Raw genomic sequence first — 18895 nt, 5'->3', positions numbered from 1 at the left:
TAAACCACACTGTATTGGCAAATACACTAACATATACACAACATGCATACCCTGGATCCTCAGCCTGATTAGTCTACCAGATGCAGGCAGTGTGTCTTAATCTGAACAATTTCTGACTGCAGACCTCCAGGATATAAAAAAAAAAAAAAAAAATTGTTCCTAAAAATGAAGTAAAGCTCTAGAGGGGGAAGCAGGGAAGGAACTGCAGAATTCTGCACATAGAAAGGAAAGATTGTTCTAAGAAAATAAGCTTTAAAAGTCAATATCTGCTGGACATTTATATTTACAACTACCATTTATGCCAAGAAACTTATATATTAAATGTTTTAGCACACCATGTTAGGTTTCCATGTCTTTATAATGTTCTTAGACATTTATGATAAACATTTTCTGAACTTCACAGTCTAGGATCTAGCTTTGATTCTCCACACTGAAAGATGAGAAAAGCGATGACTGTTACCATTGCTTTCGATGGGAGCAGATATAAGTGTAATTTTGAAAGCCGCTTTAATCTGAAACTCAAGTCTACAAAGGCACAGAATTCCAGATACTTTTCTCAGATCCAAACTCTACGCACATAGTCTTTTGTCTGGGGAAAAACAAAAAGTCCTCTGTGTGGGGGTCATTTACCTAAATACTGGTGTCTGGTGCCATATTCTATGCGGTGGGCTATTCTACCTAATTCTCAAATGTCTCTTCCAAAAAACATATACCTTCTGTAGAAGTTGTGACATTCCCATCAGGCGACATGGGTATTTTAGATACCTTATGATGTGTAAAGTGACCTTATAATCTTCTGTTTGGACAACTTAAACTCACCCTTTTTATCTGAGAATTTGTTTATCCATCATAATCAAGTTCTTATTTATCCTGTCAGGATGGTAAGCACCTGTTTAATTTTGAGTGGTGTAATCAGACCTCGTCTTGTAGAGATATAGTAGGCACTACTAAGGATGAAGAACAAAAGTATTCAAGTAGCAGCCACTGTACTAGGCTCTAAATGCCCTACTTCTATTCCCATAATAATAATAATAAATAATTTCTACAATTTAGAACAGCATTTTCTTGAGGCCTGGAGCAGATCGTAGGTACAATGTTTTCAGAGAATATGTTCCACGCTGTGCACAGAGCATTACTTCTTGACAGAAGTATTACTAATTTGCAGAGAAAATAACCATGATCATCTTTTGCTGTTCTCACTCATGATAATGTAACTATTTTAAATATATTACTTGATCTTCCCAAGCAAACATCTCACCTTTTCTTATGCAAATTTTATTTAAAATGCCTAGAATGTGCACAAGTCCTTTAGTGCCATCACTTGACCGTAAGCAAAAACCTACTGCAGAGGAGATTTTATAGCATTTCTACACATTGTACACCCTTTAGTATTAAGTCCTGTTGGGCTTGCCAAAAAGAAGGGATAGTGATGACAGTGGTCACATCCCCAGGGTAAAGAAGTACAGTTTGTTTTGGACACCAGACTCCATGGCTCACAAGCAGATGTTGACACCAGCCGACAGCAGTTCAAAAGGCATTTTCAGTTTAAGGAAGTAAGAGAGATCACGATAATGCAACACAGCAGAATTTCTTTAGTAACACAAAGTACGAGAATCCACCTTTCACCTTGAACAAAATTCCAGAATAAAATTAAAAAAAAAAAAGTATAGGAATAACTTCATAACAATTTTCCCATTCAAAAATCATATTCAGTATGTACGTTAAACTTCAGTTGTAGAAGGTCACATCAGAACAGTCAGAAACTACCAACAATGAAATTGGTTACAATATCTAATTCACTGTTACATAAAATGTATTTAAGGTATAATAGCTAAGGAATGCATGTAATTTTAAGAGGCCCCCAATTGCAATCCCCAATAGCAATCACTGAGACTGAACATATGCAGTATAATGTCTCATATCTGTTGCATTTACTGTAGAGTGCAAGAGCTTTTTCTGTGCATTGAGAGGCCCTGGTTTAGCAAGAAAGTCAGACTGTCATATAATTATAATAAATTAAATCATGAATGCCAATCAGAAGAAATATTCCTTTTGATTTTCATTGGCTGTGTTTTGCATGCTGAGCTCACTTTTCAGTGCAGATTCAGCACTGTCTTCATTTTCAGATCCTTTTGCCTCATTTTTTGAGTATATTACTTTTTTTTTATAAATGCGTATAGCTATGGCAGTGATGCAAAGTAGGATGAATATCACAACTGCTATCACACCTAGGAGAAGAAAAGAGAAAAATGTCAAGAGAAAGCATAGACAAATAATAACTCATGGGCCAGTGAGCAGGACAAAGTAGGAACGACTCTATTGCATAACAGACAGGATTGCAGGGAAGCCTGAGAAATAAGAAACTGTAGCTGCTTTCAAACTAGAAACAACACTGTAGTATAAGCCTCGTGGTGATTGCTTTGAAATTTTGCACACTAATTACACACACACCCACCAAAAAAAAATCCACAGAATACTACAAATTTTGAAACTTTTGAATGGAAAACCAGTAGGGCCTTAGAGTATTGTATCCTTCACCATCAGATGCTAGCTCTCTGCCAGGGTGGGAACAAAAGCCACTTCAGGGATGAGGATCTGTTCTTCAGGGAGTTGCCTGCCAGACAATGAGACAGCAAAGGGCACTATTCTGACTTCCTCCTTTTACCCAACATCTATCGGTATTGGAAAAAGTAGTCCCCGACTCCTCAGTCACTCAAGTCATTCAGGACCCTTCCCCATGCCACATGTCATCAGGAGGGAAAGGGACATGTGTCCAATCATCAGCTTTCACCAGCCAATCAGCTCTCCTATTACTGCTCCAGGTCTGGGGAAGGAATCTGGAAAGCAGAGGCAGAGCAGAATAGGGTGAGGACAAAGGTACCAATGTGGAATTCGGAACTAGGTCTTCTATCAGCTCTGCCTGTGTACAGCACAAAGTCCAAGCTTCGGACCCTTTGAAGTAAAAATTATTTCACAGAATTATTCCCATTTATATCCAGCACTCCACACAAATTAGTTCAGAACACAGATGACTGATTCTGACTAAACAATGTAGTTAATGAGGAAAGTTTATAAAAGAAAGTGTAGAACAGTTCATCATAGGGGTTCCAGTGGCAACTGGCCAGTGTTTATCACCACCTGTTATCAGGTCAAATGTTTATTCTGCCTCATAGAAGAAAATCCCAGCTTGGTTTGACTGCCTTTGGAACATCATAATGAAATTAAGAGGTTTCCACGATCTCCATTAGCTAGTGCTCACATTTCTGTAACTGCATAACTGCAAAGAATGGGCTCACTTCATGTTCAGAGTGAAATAATACAATAGGTCTCACTCCTTCCCTTTTGGTTTGTGGCACTTGTTCTGACATCCCAGTGTGGTTTTGCTTTGCATGGCTACATGACCTTAGGTTCATAAGTAAAAAAGGTCCCTGCCTACACACATGGTAGTGAGCAAGCTTCTTTTTCCAACAGCTTTAATGGCCCCATCTGGAAGGGTGAAATCATCATCAGTACAGCCACCTGCATTATAGCTGATCAATTACAGAGCAAAGGGGCAGGAGCATAAGCTTTATACAGGGTACTAATCAGGTACCATATGTGGCACATATCTAACATATAAGACACTAAATGGAATGAGCACTTAGTTTTAGAGGCGACTATCTAAGATTTATTGAACTGTTACCAGGCAATGCTGCTCCTAGCACAGCAGATTAGGAATAGTAAGGAAAGAGATACTTCCCACAGAGACAAGCAGAACCTTACAGGCTTCCAACCCATCTCCTCTCTCCTCATTCATCCTCTCATGATGGTGTCTTGCCCTCAAGTTCATGAATCAGAGGTTGGGCAGGAGAGGAATTTGAGGAGAAATGAAACAGAAGGGAAGTTGAAAATGCCTGTTGGAGAGGCAGAAAGCAAGACTAGGCTGTAGGGACGAAAAATGCACTGAACAGTCTGGGAAAGAGTTGCAATGCAGTGGCTCAACTGTACTAGATGAAGGAAGAATCTGCTGTATAACTTGGCTGCTATTGCAAGAAAAATGAAAATATGTAGTCCCTTAGCACTCTAAATTTTAAAAAACCAGACCATCTTAAATTCAGAACTTGACATTTTTCTCATTCTCTAATATGAGCAGCCATCCTTAAAAACAGGTATATAAACTTTTTTTTTGTGGTGTTTCCTTTGCTGGAACAGAATCTATAATGTGATTAAATCTGTTTATTTAAGGTAAATAAGAAACAGGCATTATTTCTTTCACAATACATGCCCCTTTTAAGGGCTTGTCTATAAACTTGCCTTATCTGAAGCAACTGAATTCGTACAGTTCTCAGTTTTACTCATTTAAGGGTACTTACTTTAAACTATTTCTAAGTGTTGTATAGCTTGCTTTATTTTGACTTTTAAACAACAATAGTTAAGCAATAGAAAAATTATGAGTGCATATTCTCAAATGCGTTTAATAACAATAAAATTCTCAGGTTATGATTATCTTAAAAAGACTGCAACTATTATAACTCGAAGATAAAAAATGACTTTGTTTTTAGCACTAAAAAAACCCCACCCACACTAAATGACATAGCACATAAAGTGATCTTTTTATACAGATACTTATATAAAATCATACTAATTTTTTGAAACAGCAAACTAATTTTTGGCAAGCTTCGAACTCAGAAAAGAACTCAGAAACTGTGTTTTTAATTTCTGACCTCACTGAATTCAGTGGTAAAATTCTCAGAATTTGTATGTATAAAAATATACAGACATAAGTGTTGCTTTACAAGCAAGAAGCTTCCATGTTTTATTACCTCTTATTATAGTTTCTTTAGCAGTACTGTGTTCAAGATCATTGACCATGCAGTGTGCTGTTAGCAGGCACTGACCATAGCAGATACCATTATTCAAATGCCAGACACACAAATAACTTCAGGTTCTTATCTTAACTCCACCTTGCATGGACTTAAATGCTTTTTTTTTCTCAGTGACAAGCCTTTGTAGCTTTATTCTTCTAAATCTCACTATGTAATTTGTCTGCTGAGGTTTTTAAAACCCATAGAAAGGAAACATATTCATAATTTTAAAAATGGAGGGAATGATCTTTCTCTCCCTCTGCCCTCTTTCGGTTGAAGTAACTAATGGAAATGGAAACAGTGAACTGTATTATAAAAATATTATCTTCATGAGTGAAAACAAGCTTCCTTTCCTCATTTCCTCCCAAGAGAAGAAATACCACCAGAAATTTTCACAGGGGTAGATTCTCACAAGAGACAATACTATACCTTGAAAAAAAAAAAATGAACTGAAATAGCCATACACTTGTGCCAATACTGGTGACAGGCACTGACATTCTCCTGAGAGTCCTCAATCCCAAACGCTCCCTATTAAGAGTCACTTGGGTACTCTCCATTCCTGCTAAATAGGCAGAATTGGTAGGCTTCCCCACTACAATGGAGATAGATCTTGGCTTAAGTGATAGTCTGTCCAAGGGTAAACTGCTTTCCAAATGTGAAACCAGAATGAAACTTCCCTTAGTCTGCCGAAGGATCGATTCACGTGGTGTTAGACCCCATTTTCTCAAGAAAAATCTGTGTTGCTCAGATCTATTAAAAAAGACTTTGAACTTGACTGTGTAGCAAAATGTAATTTTTTGGCATAGTCAAAGAAAAAAAGATTGTTCTTTCTTAATTATATCCTATTTGTCATAACATATCCAAGTACTTTTTTAAGTCATAGACACTAGCAACAGGCAAGCTGGAAATCTGTTTTAAGTATCTTGTGTTTCAGCAAAATGTTCCAATGTATTGAAACATGGGTGGCATAAATTTATGTAAAAAAATATGAGTGCTATTGAATGTGTTTCAGAACAATGCTTGATTTTTGTCTTTCTACCACTTTTAATAAAACAAAGTCTTTTTACTAGTTTCCTTATACATACAAAACTAAAGTGACTTCACTTCAGCATTGAAAGCCTCAACAGTTATTAGAAAAAAAACGTTCCCATGGAGTTGTTACAGTCCCTATTACCTCCAATAATTGCAGAGTCACTTCGGATTGCATTAGCTAAGGGCTCTCCCTCATCTATTGGTCCAGAGTGATCTGCAGCAGCAAAAAAAAAAGTGACAGACAAATAAAAGAGTTTTCACAAAATTCTCACATGCTCATGTACTGCATGTTACAGTGGCAGTAATGTGGGTCCGTATCCATGCAAAGAAGAACAGTGATCTAAATGATACTTGACAGAGAAAAAGAGAAAAATGTGAACATTCAGAGAAAAAAACAATTTTTCAAACTACTCCTGAGATGTTAAACCATATGGAAACAAAACGAAACAAAACAGAACGAAAAACAAAGAAAGAAAACAAAACAAAACAAAACCAACCAAAAACCCCACAAACAAACATGAACAAATTAAAAAAGCCAACCAAAACAAACCAGTTGTGATTCAGGTCATGAGTACTCTATTTAGATTTTGCTTCAGAGATCAGAACAAGTGATAACCATATGCTACCTGCAAATGAATGTGTTGTTTCACTTGATGTTGAGTCAGCTCCACTTAAAGTACCACAGTTGGATTCAGTGAAGCGTCCCTTTACAATGACGGGGGCTGAGCTGCTGTGGTGCAGTGCAGCCTTCAAAGGAGCAATATGGTTGAACTGCACTGAAGAGAGACATCCAATAAACCCCTGAGAGTTTGCTTTCATAGTCTCCTCATCTACATCACTGTTTTCTGTTAATCAAAAGGAACAGAGCACAATTAATCATAGTGCAAATGTACGAAATAAAGTGACAGAAGAATAAATGAATAATTAACCTGTGTTCCTCTGAGTATATTTGAGTTACAGCAACACATGTAGATTCACTGAATTCCTTTCTTGTCTGGCTTTAATGAAAAGACAGTCAGATACATTCAACCCTTTATTTTTTTTCAACAGGTGACAGTTGCTAGTCTGCTGAGGGAAATGCTTTTTACTTACTATAACAAGTTCCAAAGCAAAAAGATTCAAATGTAACTAAAATATTTAAATTAAAATGTAATATTTTTTCATTCTGAAAAAAGATAAGGCTGAAGCATGCACTCATGAAAAATACATCCTTAATTAGATTTCTTCTCATAAATATATGTGTTGTTTGTTTATATTCTTTCCACAGATTCATATGTTTAGTCTATCCTACCACCATCAAGTCTGTCAAAACAAAACTTTCTGAAGACCTCACTAATGGACTAGTCTGGAGATGAAAAACAGTTTATTTACTCTGACAGTTCTAAATTAAACAAAAATTTAGGACTACTAATTATTCAAACAGGATTCTTAGGGGAAGTAAGTTTCCAAGTTTTGTGCAAATGAAGTGGGAATTTCATTTCATTCATTTCCACCTCCAACTTATTCTAGAACCTATGAATGAAATGTCATCTTTACAATGGCTACCATAACAATTTTAAATACCTATGTACAATGCACTCCTAAATACAATTAGGTTAACAGTGAAAATAAGGTTAATGTGTTTTGGTAGAATGTTTCAAAATAGCACAGCAGCATTTTTCTCAACTACTCTCTGCTTATTGCAGTGATGATGTATTATTAGACAGATGGATGACAGCCAAAAGTCTGTGCACCTGCACTGGTGAACTACATAAAATGTTGGATGTTTAACTGCCGCTGTTCTCTCTGTACTATACAATGCTTCTGATGATTGTCTCACTGCACTGAAGGACCTGCTAGATCTAAAAGTATTAAGAAAAAGATTAACCTGAGATGGCAAGAAAGAAAAATGTCCAAAATCCCTTGTGATAAATATATATATTTCTAAGTAGGATCAAAAACTTCGAGTGAAGTATTTCCTATTATTTTCTAGTTTTCTATACAAACTATTCGGTAAACATTGCATGTGTATAATGCAAAAGGAAATTATATATATTAAAATCCTTAGAGTTCACTTGACTCCTTAATTAGAAAATACTGTTGGGATAAAGTAAATTTTTTTATTAGATCAAGCAAACTTGCTAGTAAAACTGATAAGGTTTAGGGAAGAAAAACCCTTCTCCGCTTTAGTGCTTAAGTCAGATTTAAATGACTGAACATATCATACACAGACATACAAACAAGTTGTTTATCAGAGACTGTGCTTTATAGTAAACTACAGTTATGCATCCTTAAGCCTTTTTATAGCAATTCATTTGCTAAGTGTACATATATTTTTTCAGCAAAGACAAAATTACTCCACCTACAATGCTTTCTTTAAAAATAACTCTAAAAACAAAACACAACTCAGTAACTCTCTTGATTGAATTCTACCTCAACTGTCTTTGTGAAGTAATACTGGAAGTCAGCAGACATACAGCTTGTAGCAGGAGATATTAAGATAACAACTGTCCAGTCAAAAAACTAGATTTCACTTTTCTGCTTTTATGGTGTTGAAGATTTCAGAATTTTTTGTATTCCTGTACAATCTTAACTTGTCCTAAAATTACACAAGTTCGTGATATGTTGGGTGAGCAATGGGTTGACAGGTCAGGCTGAAAGGGTTAGAGTAAACAGGGTTGCATCAGGCTGTGGCCAGTTACCAGTGTCTTCTCCAAGGCTCAATTTTAGAGCTAGTGCTCTTCAGTGTTTTTATAAATGATCTGGATGCAAAAGTCAAATGCACATTAAGTAAGTTTGCTGATGATAGTAAATGAGGAGGAACTGTAGACTACCTCAAGGGTAGAGAAAACATACAGAGAGGTCTGGATAGACTAGAGAGCTGGGCAATCACCAGACGCATGCAATTTAACGAGAACAATTGCCAGATTTTCCACCTGAGATGAGGTAATTCCAGTTATGCATACAAATTGAGGGGTGACAGCCTGGAGAGTAGCCACATGGAAAGAAAGCTAGTAGTTTGGGCAGATGACAAGTTGCATATGAGTCAACAGTGTGCCCTGACAACCAAAAAGGCCAACTGTGTCCTGAGATCCATCAAGCACAGCATTGCCAGCTGGTTGAGGGAGGTGTTTGTCCCACTCTACTCTGCACTGGTGCAGCCTCACCTCATGTACTGTGTGCAGTTCTGTACTCCTCCATATAAGAAGGACATTAGACCACTAGAGTGTTTGCAGAGGAGGGCAACCAAGATGGTGAAAGGTCTCAAGGGCAAGGCTTATGAGAAGTGGCTGGGGTCATTTGCTTTGTTCAGCTTATTGAACAGAAGGCTGAGAGATGACCTCATCACAGTCCACAACCTCCTCAAAGTGGACAGTGAAGGAGAAGGTTATGATCTCTTCTTTCTGGTCACCATCAATAGGACACAAGAAAATGGAATGAAGCTGTCTCAGAGGAAATTCAGATTGGATGTTAGGTAAAGTTTCTTCACTGAGAGTCTTGTCAGTCACTGGAACAGGTTGCCCAGGGAAGTGGTCACTGCACCAGGCCTGTAAGACATTCTTCAAGGAATGTCTGGATGACACTCTCACTCATATGGTTTAGTGTTAAGTAGTCCTGTGAGGAGGAGGGAGTGGGACTCGATGATCCTTAAGGGTCTCTTCCAACTCAAGATATTATGATACTATGATTGTATGTTTTTATGAATATGCTCAGTAGAAAAAAATTAATGTGCATTTGACTTTCACAGTTAAATTACCAGCTGGAGGTACTAACAACATGCTTAGAATGCACTGCCACACAATCTCACATTTTTGCAACAAGCCTGTGTTGGAATGAAAATTTTATTATGGACAGGCTTTTTGCATTAAAAGTGCTTATTGCAGTTAAAACTAATTATATCTATACACTCACTGATTTCAGTTGAATCAAATATGGCTATTTGGTAGTATTTTTTTCCCCCATGGTTAATATGTGACCACGTAAGTGCTGCTACACTGTTGGTTCGTTTGTTTTAATATAAAGAAATACAACATTATTTTACTGAAGTTTACTTATGATTCAGATTGAAGTGACTAGGAGGAGATAAATTACTGAAAAGTATGTCATTAAACAATATTTTTTCAGATTTTTGTGCACAAAGGGATACCATTTAAAAATATTCCAAAACAGTCTAGGTCCCTTTTCCTTAATTTGTCATTTGTATCAGCAGTTACTGCTGAAAAGACGCAATTAAAGAAAGAAATCTGTTTAACAGGAAGTAACAGATAGTTTTATTATGAAGACTTTTTGCTGCTATTTCAGCAATACAAGTCCAGTAATCAGAAGTCACAAATGGGTATTATTTGTGGAGCTGTCATTTGTCACACTGCTGAGATTTAGTAGAAAAAAATTCTAAAATAAAACATCAGAAGGCAAATATTTTGCCAACAGAATTGTTTCATCAAACTAAAGCATCTCCATTAAATCCACGAATATTGATTTTTTAAATACTGGTATTAATACTGGTATTAATACAACTATAATTACTAGAGCTCTTAAGAAAACTATGCAATTATTAATAATACTCAAATATGTTCCCATAAAGACAAAAATAAATTGTTCAATCTTATAATTTCAGAGACAAATAAACCAATAGAAGAAGACAATTTCGCTAGAAATAGAAATAAATAGTTTGAATACACAGAAATATCGTTTCAAATGTGGGTGCAAAATATTTTACTCTTTTAACTTAGGCCTCCTTATTAAGAGTCTAGTGAAAATTTGTTTTTATTTATTACTGAAATAACCAATTTCTACATTGTTGGAGATGTCCATATTTGGTGTGATGTCTTTGTTTAAGTGAGTTAGCTTAAAATCACACATTCTCTTAAGTTGGTGAAAGCCTATCTTCACCTCAGTTACCATGGAAAGATTAACAACTCTTATTGAAGAAAAAATCACCCACAGCTCCCCACCCCCATGCTGTGGAAGGCTATGAAGCTTTAGCCTCAGGAAATACGGCTTTCCTTAGCAGAAGTAATTACTTCCTCAGTGGGTTGCTGTAAAAAGAGAGGTTTCTACAGCCTTCTCACAGTGTGGGGTGTTTTGAGAGAAAGCTAACTTCTTAGAAGGAAAACAAAAACCCAAGGAGCCCTTTGGCTTGTATCTTGTGAACTCTGTCGCTGAGTGTGCAGCTTGTCTTCCCTCACAACCTTCACATATTTTTCTGAGTCCCAATGGCCTAGCTCCCTATTTTGTCACAGTGTTGCATAACATAAATTCAGAAGTCTTTAAATTGAAAGGCTTAGGTTCTGGGAAGTGAGGAAGAACATGGATTTTTTTTTTTTTTTAATTTTTTACTAGTTCAGCAATTCTCAGATTTGTTTCCAACAAAAAGAGCTAAGCTATGTACAACTCCAGAAGAGTTCAGAGAAGTACTTCTCCAGCTGAAGATAGTTCCTAGAAAATCCATAGCTTTCTAGCCTGCTTTAAAATTTGTGAGTCTTTCCCGAACAATGTTTCAAAGTACAATATGTATTTCATATTCTGTTACCTCTTCTTCTCTTTAGACCGCTTCAGTGCAGCAGCAGTCATTACTTTTTTCCACTGTCTTCACAAAGCCTCCCTCCATCTCTAAACATGACTTCACATGAATCGGGACCCAAAGCACTCAGACTTACAAAACAAACAGAAACTCTTCAATAGTGTCTCCCCTTTGAAAGCAAGAGATGTATAACATATGTTTTCTTCAGGACGGATCCTGTAAATTGAGCCAAATTGGGCAGAGTGCCCCCACAGGTCATTGCAACTCTATGCTTCACACTATTGTGAAGATGCAAAGCCATCATATAACTGAAGAAATTTCTACCTCTTCACTTCTATAACAGTGAGGTTTCTTTGGAAGAGACAACATTGGTCCTGATCAAAAGAGACTATTTGCCTAAAAATGTGCATTTCATTACATTGCATCAAATAGATTTTTAAGTAAATTGATGCAAGCTTTGGTATGGAATTTCATAACAGAGAAAGCAAAACCTTTAGTTCTGTACTGGTCATTGGAGTACGGCACTTATGTGAGCATGACTGCAATAGGCTACTACGCTTCAAAACATTACAAATTCCCAATTCAACTTTATTATCGATTTGTGGGATTTTGAAATATTTCAAACAATTTTCTTCTAGTAGTTTATATTTCAACTAATATTGCTTTAGAGTTAGGCTTAAACAATCATTCTCTTTTCCATTCTCTGTGCAATTCTACACACCAGCTTTTTTCTGGACTGTGAGTTCTATAAAGGAAATCTATATTTCAAAGATTATGTACATCTCTGTTTAGAGGTCCTTAGTTATTTTTCCAGTAAGAAAACAGGTCACCTACACTGTGAGTTTTCCAAACAATCACAAGTAAACAACAACTAGGATTTCTTTTTAAACACTGTAAATATGATCTTTAATGTTCATTATTTGATACGTTTTAAGCTACATAGCATTTGGTTACCATAATTATGAAAACAATTATCACTTTATGTATGTTATTATATTTTATATATATATATATATATATATATATATAAAGTTGGGATTGTTCATCCTGGAGAAGAGAAGGCTCCAGGAAGACCTTATTGCAGCCTTGCAATATATAAAGGTAGCTTATAAGAAAGACAGAGAGAGATCTTTTACAAGCCTCTGTATGACTGGACAAGGGGTAAGAATTTTAAATTGAAAGAGGTTAGACTTAGGTTCAACATAAGGAGTTTTGTTTGTTTTGGTTTTTTTTTTGGTGAGTCACTGGAGCAGGTTTCCTCAAAAAGCTGTGGATGCCTCATCATTGGAAGTGTTCAAGGTCAGATTGTAGGAGGTTTTGAGCAATATGATCTAGTGAAAGATGTCCCTGCCCATGGCACAGGCATTGGAACTAGGTGATATTTTAAGGTCCCTTCCAACTGAAAACATTCTGTGATTCTATATTCTTAGACATCAGATTATTAAATTAATTACATTTGAAATATCACATTCAAAACTCTCTCAATTCATTCCCCTGCATATTTAATTTTCTAAACAATGATAGGTCAGAAATCATCTTAATTATACTTCTCTACTGTGACATTGAGATTAAGATTTCATTAAGTCCTCTTTTCTAGTCAAGATTATATATAGGAGAGGGTATATTTGGAACTGAGTTTTGTACACATTTGTATGTGCATGCATGCACACATATGTGTGATAGAGTTTAATTTTTACTCAGAAGAAAGTAGAAAATTAATTTCATACACATTTTGTTTTGGATTTACATTGTTTGAATGTAGATAGAGGTCAGACAGAAACTGATGGAGACTTACTGCCTCCCACCCAGTTGCATAATGGAATATTTCAGATAATGCTTTGCTTGACAGTAGAAGATTCTTTAGGAACCCATGACAGTGTTTTTTGCTGTCATAAACAGGACAGTTTTTCTGGGTCTGTTACAATGGCAAAAACATTGATTTACCCAACCTGTTATTTCCAAAGGTACTATACAAAGAGTGATAGATATATGGATTCTGGAGGGGCACTTCAGGTACGTAGTACTAAAATTCCTCTAAACTAAACCACATACAACTGAACATGAAGAAAACATTTCTTCAAATTTCTGGTTTAGGGTAGGCATTATATAAATATGAAAATAGCTCCTATAAGCGTGGGAGAGTGAGATTAAAAAAATATTGTCTATCCTAAGTTGAGATGAAAACTAAATTTCTTCTGTCACCTATCAGAGTTTTTTTAATTTATTTCTAAAAAAAGCCTTTCTTAACGCTTTAGCATACTTAAAGAGACTTTTAAAGAATGGGAAACAACTACTCTTTTGCAGGTCATTTACTGGCATTTAGAAGCACCAAAGAGTTAGAGGGGTAAGCAGTTCATTTCCCAAATCTGGTTTTAGAATATGGTTCATAATTTCCATTAAAATTTACTTGTATTAAACAGAATTAAAGAATTAAAAATAATTGTTTTCAGTAATGTGTTCCATATGAAATTATAAATATTTAAGATTTATAAAAGATATCATCATTTTTTCAATAATCTGTACTTTGATAAACTTATTTATTCTACACTTAACTCAAGACCACTGTTGGAAGAGTGAAAGTGATCAGTCTAACTACAAAATGGTGAAAATTCAGTATAGCCTTATTCATAAACTATATCACAAACTACACCAGCTCTGTTCTCATATTGTTGTAACAGAAAGTGCTACTAGAGGAAGAATGTGAAATGGACGTTTATTTCATATGGGAATGTAGCAACACCAACTTTAAATTACTGTAAAAGAAAGAGAAACATCCTTTAACTTTTCACAAGCACTGCATCCTCCTCTATCATTGAGTTTTCTCAATGTGACAAGCACAAAAATTATAAGATCTTGTGAATTTACTTAAGGCTATTTTTTTTTAACAAAATTGATGAAATGGTAATTCTAGGTACATAAATTCCATTGAGATCATTGGTAAAGAGAAACAGACAGTTTTTGGTGAATCATCACTAGCTAAATATTTTGTCATAGCTTAATTTGTTTTCAAAAAGTAACTCCAACAAAGTTTTGTTGATATCACTTTGTCCCTAACTGTTTACGTCAAAATCTAGTTACAGAAATTTTTTCAAATATGGTACACAATTAATAGTGTTATATGATATTTATGTATTATTTCATAGTGATTTTCTTTCTGAGAGTAAAAAAAAAAATAAAAAAGTGGTGTTTCATAATGCTTGATTGTAAAATGAGAGTGAGAATTGTGAAATTATTTTTAATGGAACCTGGCTGATCATTTTTTAGGAAATACTTACCATAATTGCATTTGTTTCTACCTTGATTTTGAATCAGTGCCTAATTAAATCCAAGACAACAAATGTCTTTCAATGAAATTAGGGTTATTACTTTTTATGTGCCGTGACAACATTTTGATCTATGATTTAGACAACCTTCTTGTGTTCCACTTACCTAAAATCTTGCCAAGTGTGAGAGACTTGATTGCATTGAATTCTGTGCCTGAAGACAGAACAAACTTCATTCGTTCATTCTGGTTAACCTGCAGAATGGTGCAGCGAAGAACAAAGTAGAATAATGGGAGAGATATTAGCCAAAGTTTGCAAAAAAATCAGATAATACCAAGGTTAAAAATAAAAGCAGCTGAGGAAGGCATTTGTTAATTACATCATAGAAACTAATCAGGAAATAGATGATCAGCTTCCTCAGATGACTGATGATAGCTGTGACACTTAAGTATTCCACTTAATGAGCCTTTATTTAACTATCGGTTTGGTTGACTCATTCTTTTCCATCTATAAGACTAACAAAAATTCTAAACCTTCAAAAACATGAAAAAGTCTCTACTAATTAAAAAAAGGCACTCAACATTTAGTTCATAAATATCAAATATTATGCTGTAAATGTCCTACCTTCCAGGGTACCTCTAGAACTACTTGCCTTCAAGCCTTGTGCCTATACATAATTAAGCACGCTCAGCTCTAGCCTCAAAATATTAACTTGTTGCCGACAGGTTTTTTTAATTTTAAGTTTAAAAATTTAGACTTCTTTATATGTTAGTATCTAGTATTAGCAAAAGAAATATTACTGTTTTATCATCAAATTTTCCCCCAAAAATAACAAAAATATTTTCCTTAATAGTCATGTTCCTTTGATGTAAAAGGGAACAAAGAAAATTAGACAAATAGGCTTAAATTATTATCCAGATGGTAATGTGTTTGTACTGTAGCTTCATATGTAATTTTAAATGAAAAACAAAATGCAGGACCCAACCCAGATGACATCAGTCATATACATTTCAAAAATCATAACAATTTAATCGTCAAAATATTAATCGTATTATCATGTAAAATATTGAGGAGGTATTGACCTTTTGAAAGAAACAAGATGAACACCAAAGTGATTGTTTAATACAGACTTTCACTGTGCCTCATGAGTCTGATAACATTTAACTTTATTTACTTGAAATATTAAAACACAGTTTATTTGGGGTAATCACGTTGTAATAATTTTCTTCATTTTGCTTTGGATCCTCTATTTTTATTATAATCTACCTTTTTTTTTCTTTTCTTTTTTTTGTCTGAATTACCTCTACAAAGAGTATTTCCTCCTCTCTGTTAATCTTCACATGTTGCAGTAGTCCATCAGCCATGTTTTTGATATTGATGCTGAAGATGTCAGGATCTTGATGGCTATCTAGCTTGTACCTGATTTGTAAAGTTCCTGCAAGGAGAAATAGAGCAAAAGGTATAGTACATTACATACACAACGGGCAGCGTAGATCATATACGATGCCTCCTGCTTCACCGGTGTGTTTGAAGAGCAAAACGGATGTATGATTTATTTAAGTAATTAACTACAAGAAGTTGACATAAGTGAGAAATGAAAGAAGGCAACAGGATATGTAGTAGCAATGTTAGAAGTAGGATGCAGTGGCAAAGATAGCCACAAACTGTCACAAATCTGAATAATTAGTTAAAATTTGTGATTAAATTTTAGTAAGTACCTTTATAATTAATCTGAGAAAGATTCAATCTGGTAGCTCATAACAATGTGACTTAGCAAATAAAACCAGTACCTTACAAGTACTGTTCCTGGTTAATGTTCACACTGTGTGAACCTGCAAATCTCAGACCAACTGACAATCAATACGGTGCAGTTAACAGTTTCTAGCTCACTTTCCATTTCTTGTTTTTAACTCCCAGCATACTGTCTATACACATATCGTCACACAGAGAGCCTTTCATAGCAGAACACAAAGGCAGCCTGGTTTCCCTCTGAGAGATTCTCTCCCAGCTGTAGATGGACTACAGCTTTCTACTCATCCTTTGGAAAGCAACACTCAGGCCAGACCCAGGACAGTCATGAGTAAAATGTGTTTCACCTTACATGATGGGAAGTATACTACAGTTATTCTAAACCCAAATCTGTATTTGGGAAAGCACAGAAACTTCTCTGAGTTCAGAACCACTGTGACTGCAAAGAGTCTTTGATAAACTCAAAGACTTAACTCACTCTGTGGGCTTTTTTAATGAAAACAAACAAACAAACAAAAACCCGCAAAACACCAGCAATTATCTAGTCAGAGAAGAAAGAATGAAAAAGAAAGATCCAACTAACGTCTAATGTTGAGCTTAAATAGAAATATCAGGTACAGTATATGTATTTTCATAGGTATATAAGTAGCTTATGAAATTAGTTGAAAGAAATGACATCTGATTAATTTGAAAAATGGATAATGTACTTTCAAATGTAGCTTATTTCATTATTATCATTAGGATGGCAATTAGTATGCCATGCGAGTAGCAGACAGATCAGATACATTTTGAGTTTACTTTCAAAGGTTTTTTTTAAATTAATTCAAAACATTTAACTACATTTCTAAAAGCCTTCCAGAAATAGCTTTGCCAACATGATTTAAAAACAAAACAAAACAGAACAAACAAACAAAACCACAACCAACCAACCAAAAAACAGTCATAAAAGTTGAAGTTACAGTAGGTGAAATGTTTTTCATGTGGAAAGCATTGCTTGGTGTAGCTGAAAAATGAATATATACTATTTAAAGCAACAATAAGACAATGCTTAGTTTGTAATTCAGGCCTGGGAATCAGAGTGAATCTGAGTTGGCAGCTATGACCTATCCCGACACTTACCGTTTCTCGCAAGAATGACTGAGAGGTACTCTTTGTAGAAGGAGCTGACATAAAGCAGTAAGCTTGGTGTCCGTGTTGTTCGGAAGGCAAATGTAATTGCTTCCCTGTTCAGTGTCATGTCAGCATAGAAGGAAGAAGCATGGGAACTAGCATTTCTAGCTACGGTGTAGTATTCTTGAAAATTGTAAGTCACAGAAGTGCCAGTCCCAAAATAGGCAGAGATCTCTGAAACAAAAAGCAATTCAGTTTTTAAATATCATGCAAAGCAAGACTAAAGCTCCAGAGAACAGAAAAAAATGTATTCTTAACTGTTGTGATAAAGCTGAAAAAGAAATGTAAGTGGAACTAGTATTTAGACCTATAGAGAAAAATAAGATCCAATCTGGGCTAGAGCAAAAGCCCAGTCAGACTTGTGTCTCAAATATCCGTTGCATGAAGAAATGCTGCTTTTGTCTAATATTAAACGTGCTTTCTGCTTTCTTCCTGTTTATCCTTGTCCTCAAGTCCAATATATCCTTTCTTGTATGTGTACTGCTCCTACAGAGAAAAGGGTGCAGCAGTTTGAAACCTAACATATTGGTTAAGCTTGGCCATACCTGAAACACATATGTGGGAAAAGAGACTGGTCAGGTGAGAGAAAGAAAAGGACACTACAAACTGGTTTATTATCTTCTTGTGGATGAATTGCTTATAAAGGGCCTCTGTATCTCTGAGATATGTCACAGCCATTTTCTGCTAAAAGTAACTGTCTTAGACTATCCTGTTTTCACAGACAATTTCCACATTTCAGGAAAAAAAAACTCTAGAAATTTCTGTAATCTGGTTCAGTATCTTTGACAGAAGGTAACTGAAAGTTATTACTATAGGTCATCTCACGATTCCAGCAACAAGTGCCACTCTGCCCTGCAGACAAACAAACACGGAGTGTGACCATTAGTCTCTTCTGTTCGCACAGGAGGAGGAAAGTGTCATACCTTACTCAGTGGCATTAGCTCGACAATGATAGATATGATGGACTTTACACAAGTCCTTGTAGTGGCAATGGTGACTGGCTGGATGTGCTCACTAATTTAGAGGAGCATGAAGTTTTTGCATTTAAGCCACTGAGTTCTTTGCAGGATGCCTTTAGTACATGGAGGAAGCAAATAATTTTTAGGAGATCAGAATTACCAAAAGTTCTAGATAAACTTCTATCGTTAAAATTCAAACGACAGCTTGTGATCATCTCTGGTATGATACCATCACCAAAGAACTCCTTTAAAATGGCTGAAAACATGCACTCAGTCCTGTCTGATAATCTCGCTTTCTTCTTACATTAAAAAGAAGCTTAAAGTTCATGTGCTTCTTGGTTTGTTTTCTAAATTTATTCTTAATTTTGCTATTAA

The 18895-nt window shown here is 35.5% G+C and overlaps 1 protein-coding gene across 1 annotated transcript in view; it reads right to left on the bottom strand.

Annotated features, from left to right (window-relative positions):
* Positions 1-2034: 2034 nt before the first annotated feature.
* Positions 2035-18895, bottom strand: part of CNTNAP4 (contactin associated protein family member 4) — a 206087-nt gene continuing 189226 nt past the window's right edge. Inside the window, exons 18-23 of the mRNA XM_065655702.1 lie at positions 17511-17735; positions 15944-16077; positions 14809-14896; positions 6503-6721; positions 6019-6090; positions 2035-2228 (exon numbers count right to left, since the gene is read on the bottom strand). Of these exons, the coding sequence (XP_065511774.1) occupies positions 2035-2228; positions 6019-6090; positions 6503-6721; positions 14809-14896; positions 15944-16077; positions 17511-17735 (932 nt within the window). The remainder of the gene's footprint in view (positions 2229-6018; positions 6091-6502; positions 6722-14808; positions 14897-15943; positions 16078-17510; positions 17736-18895) is intronic.

This window comes from Caloenas nicobarica, chromosome Z (assembly GCF_036013445.1).
Source record: "Caloenas nicobarica isolate bCalNic1 chromosome Z, bCalNic1.hap1, whole genome shotgun sequence".
Taxonomy (NCBI): Eukaryota; Metazoa; Chordata; class Aves; order Columbiformes; family Columbidae; genus Caloenas; species Caloenas nicobarica.
This window is presented reverse-complemented; position numbering and strand designations above follow the sequence as displayed.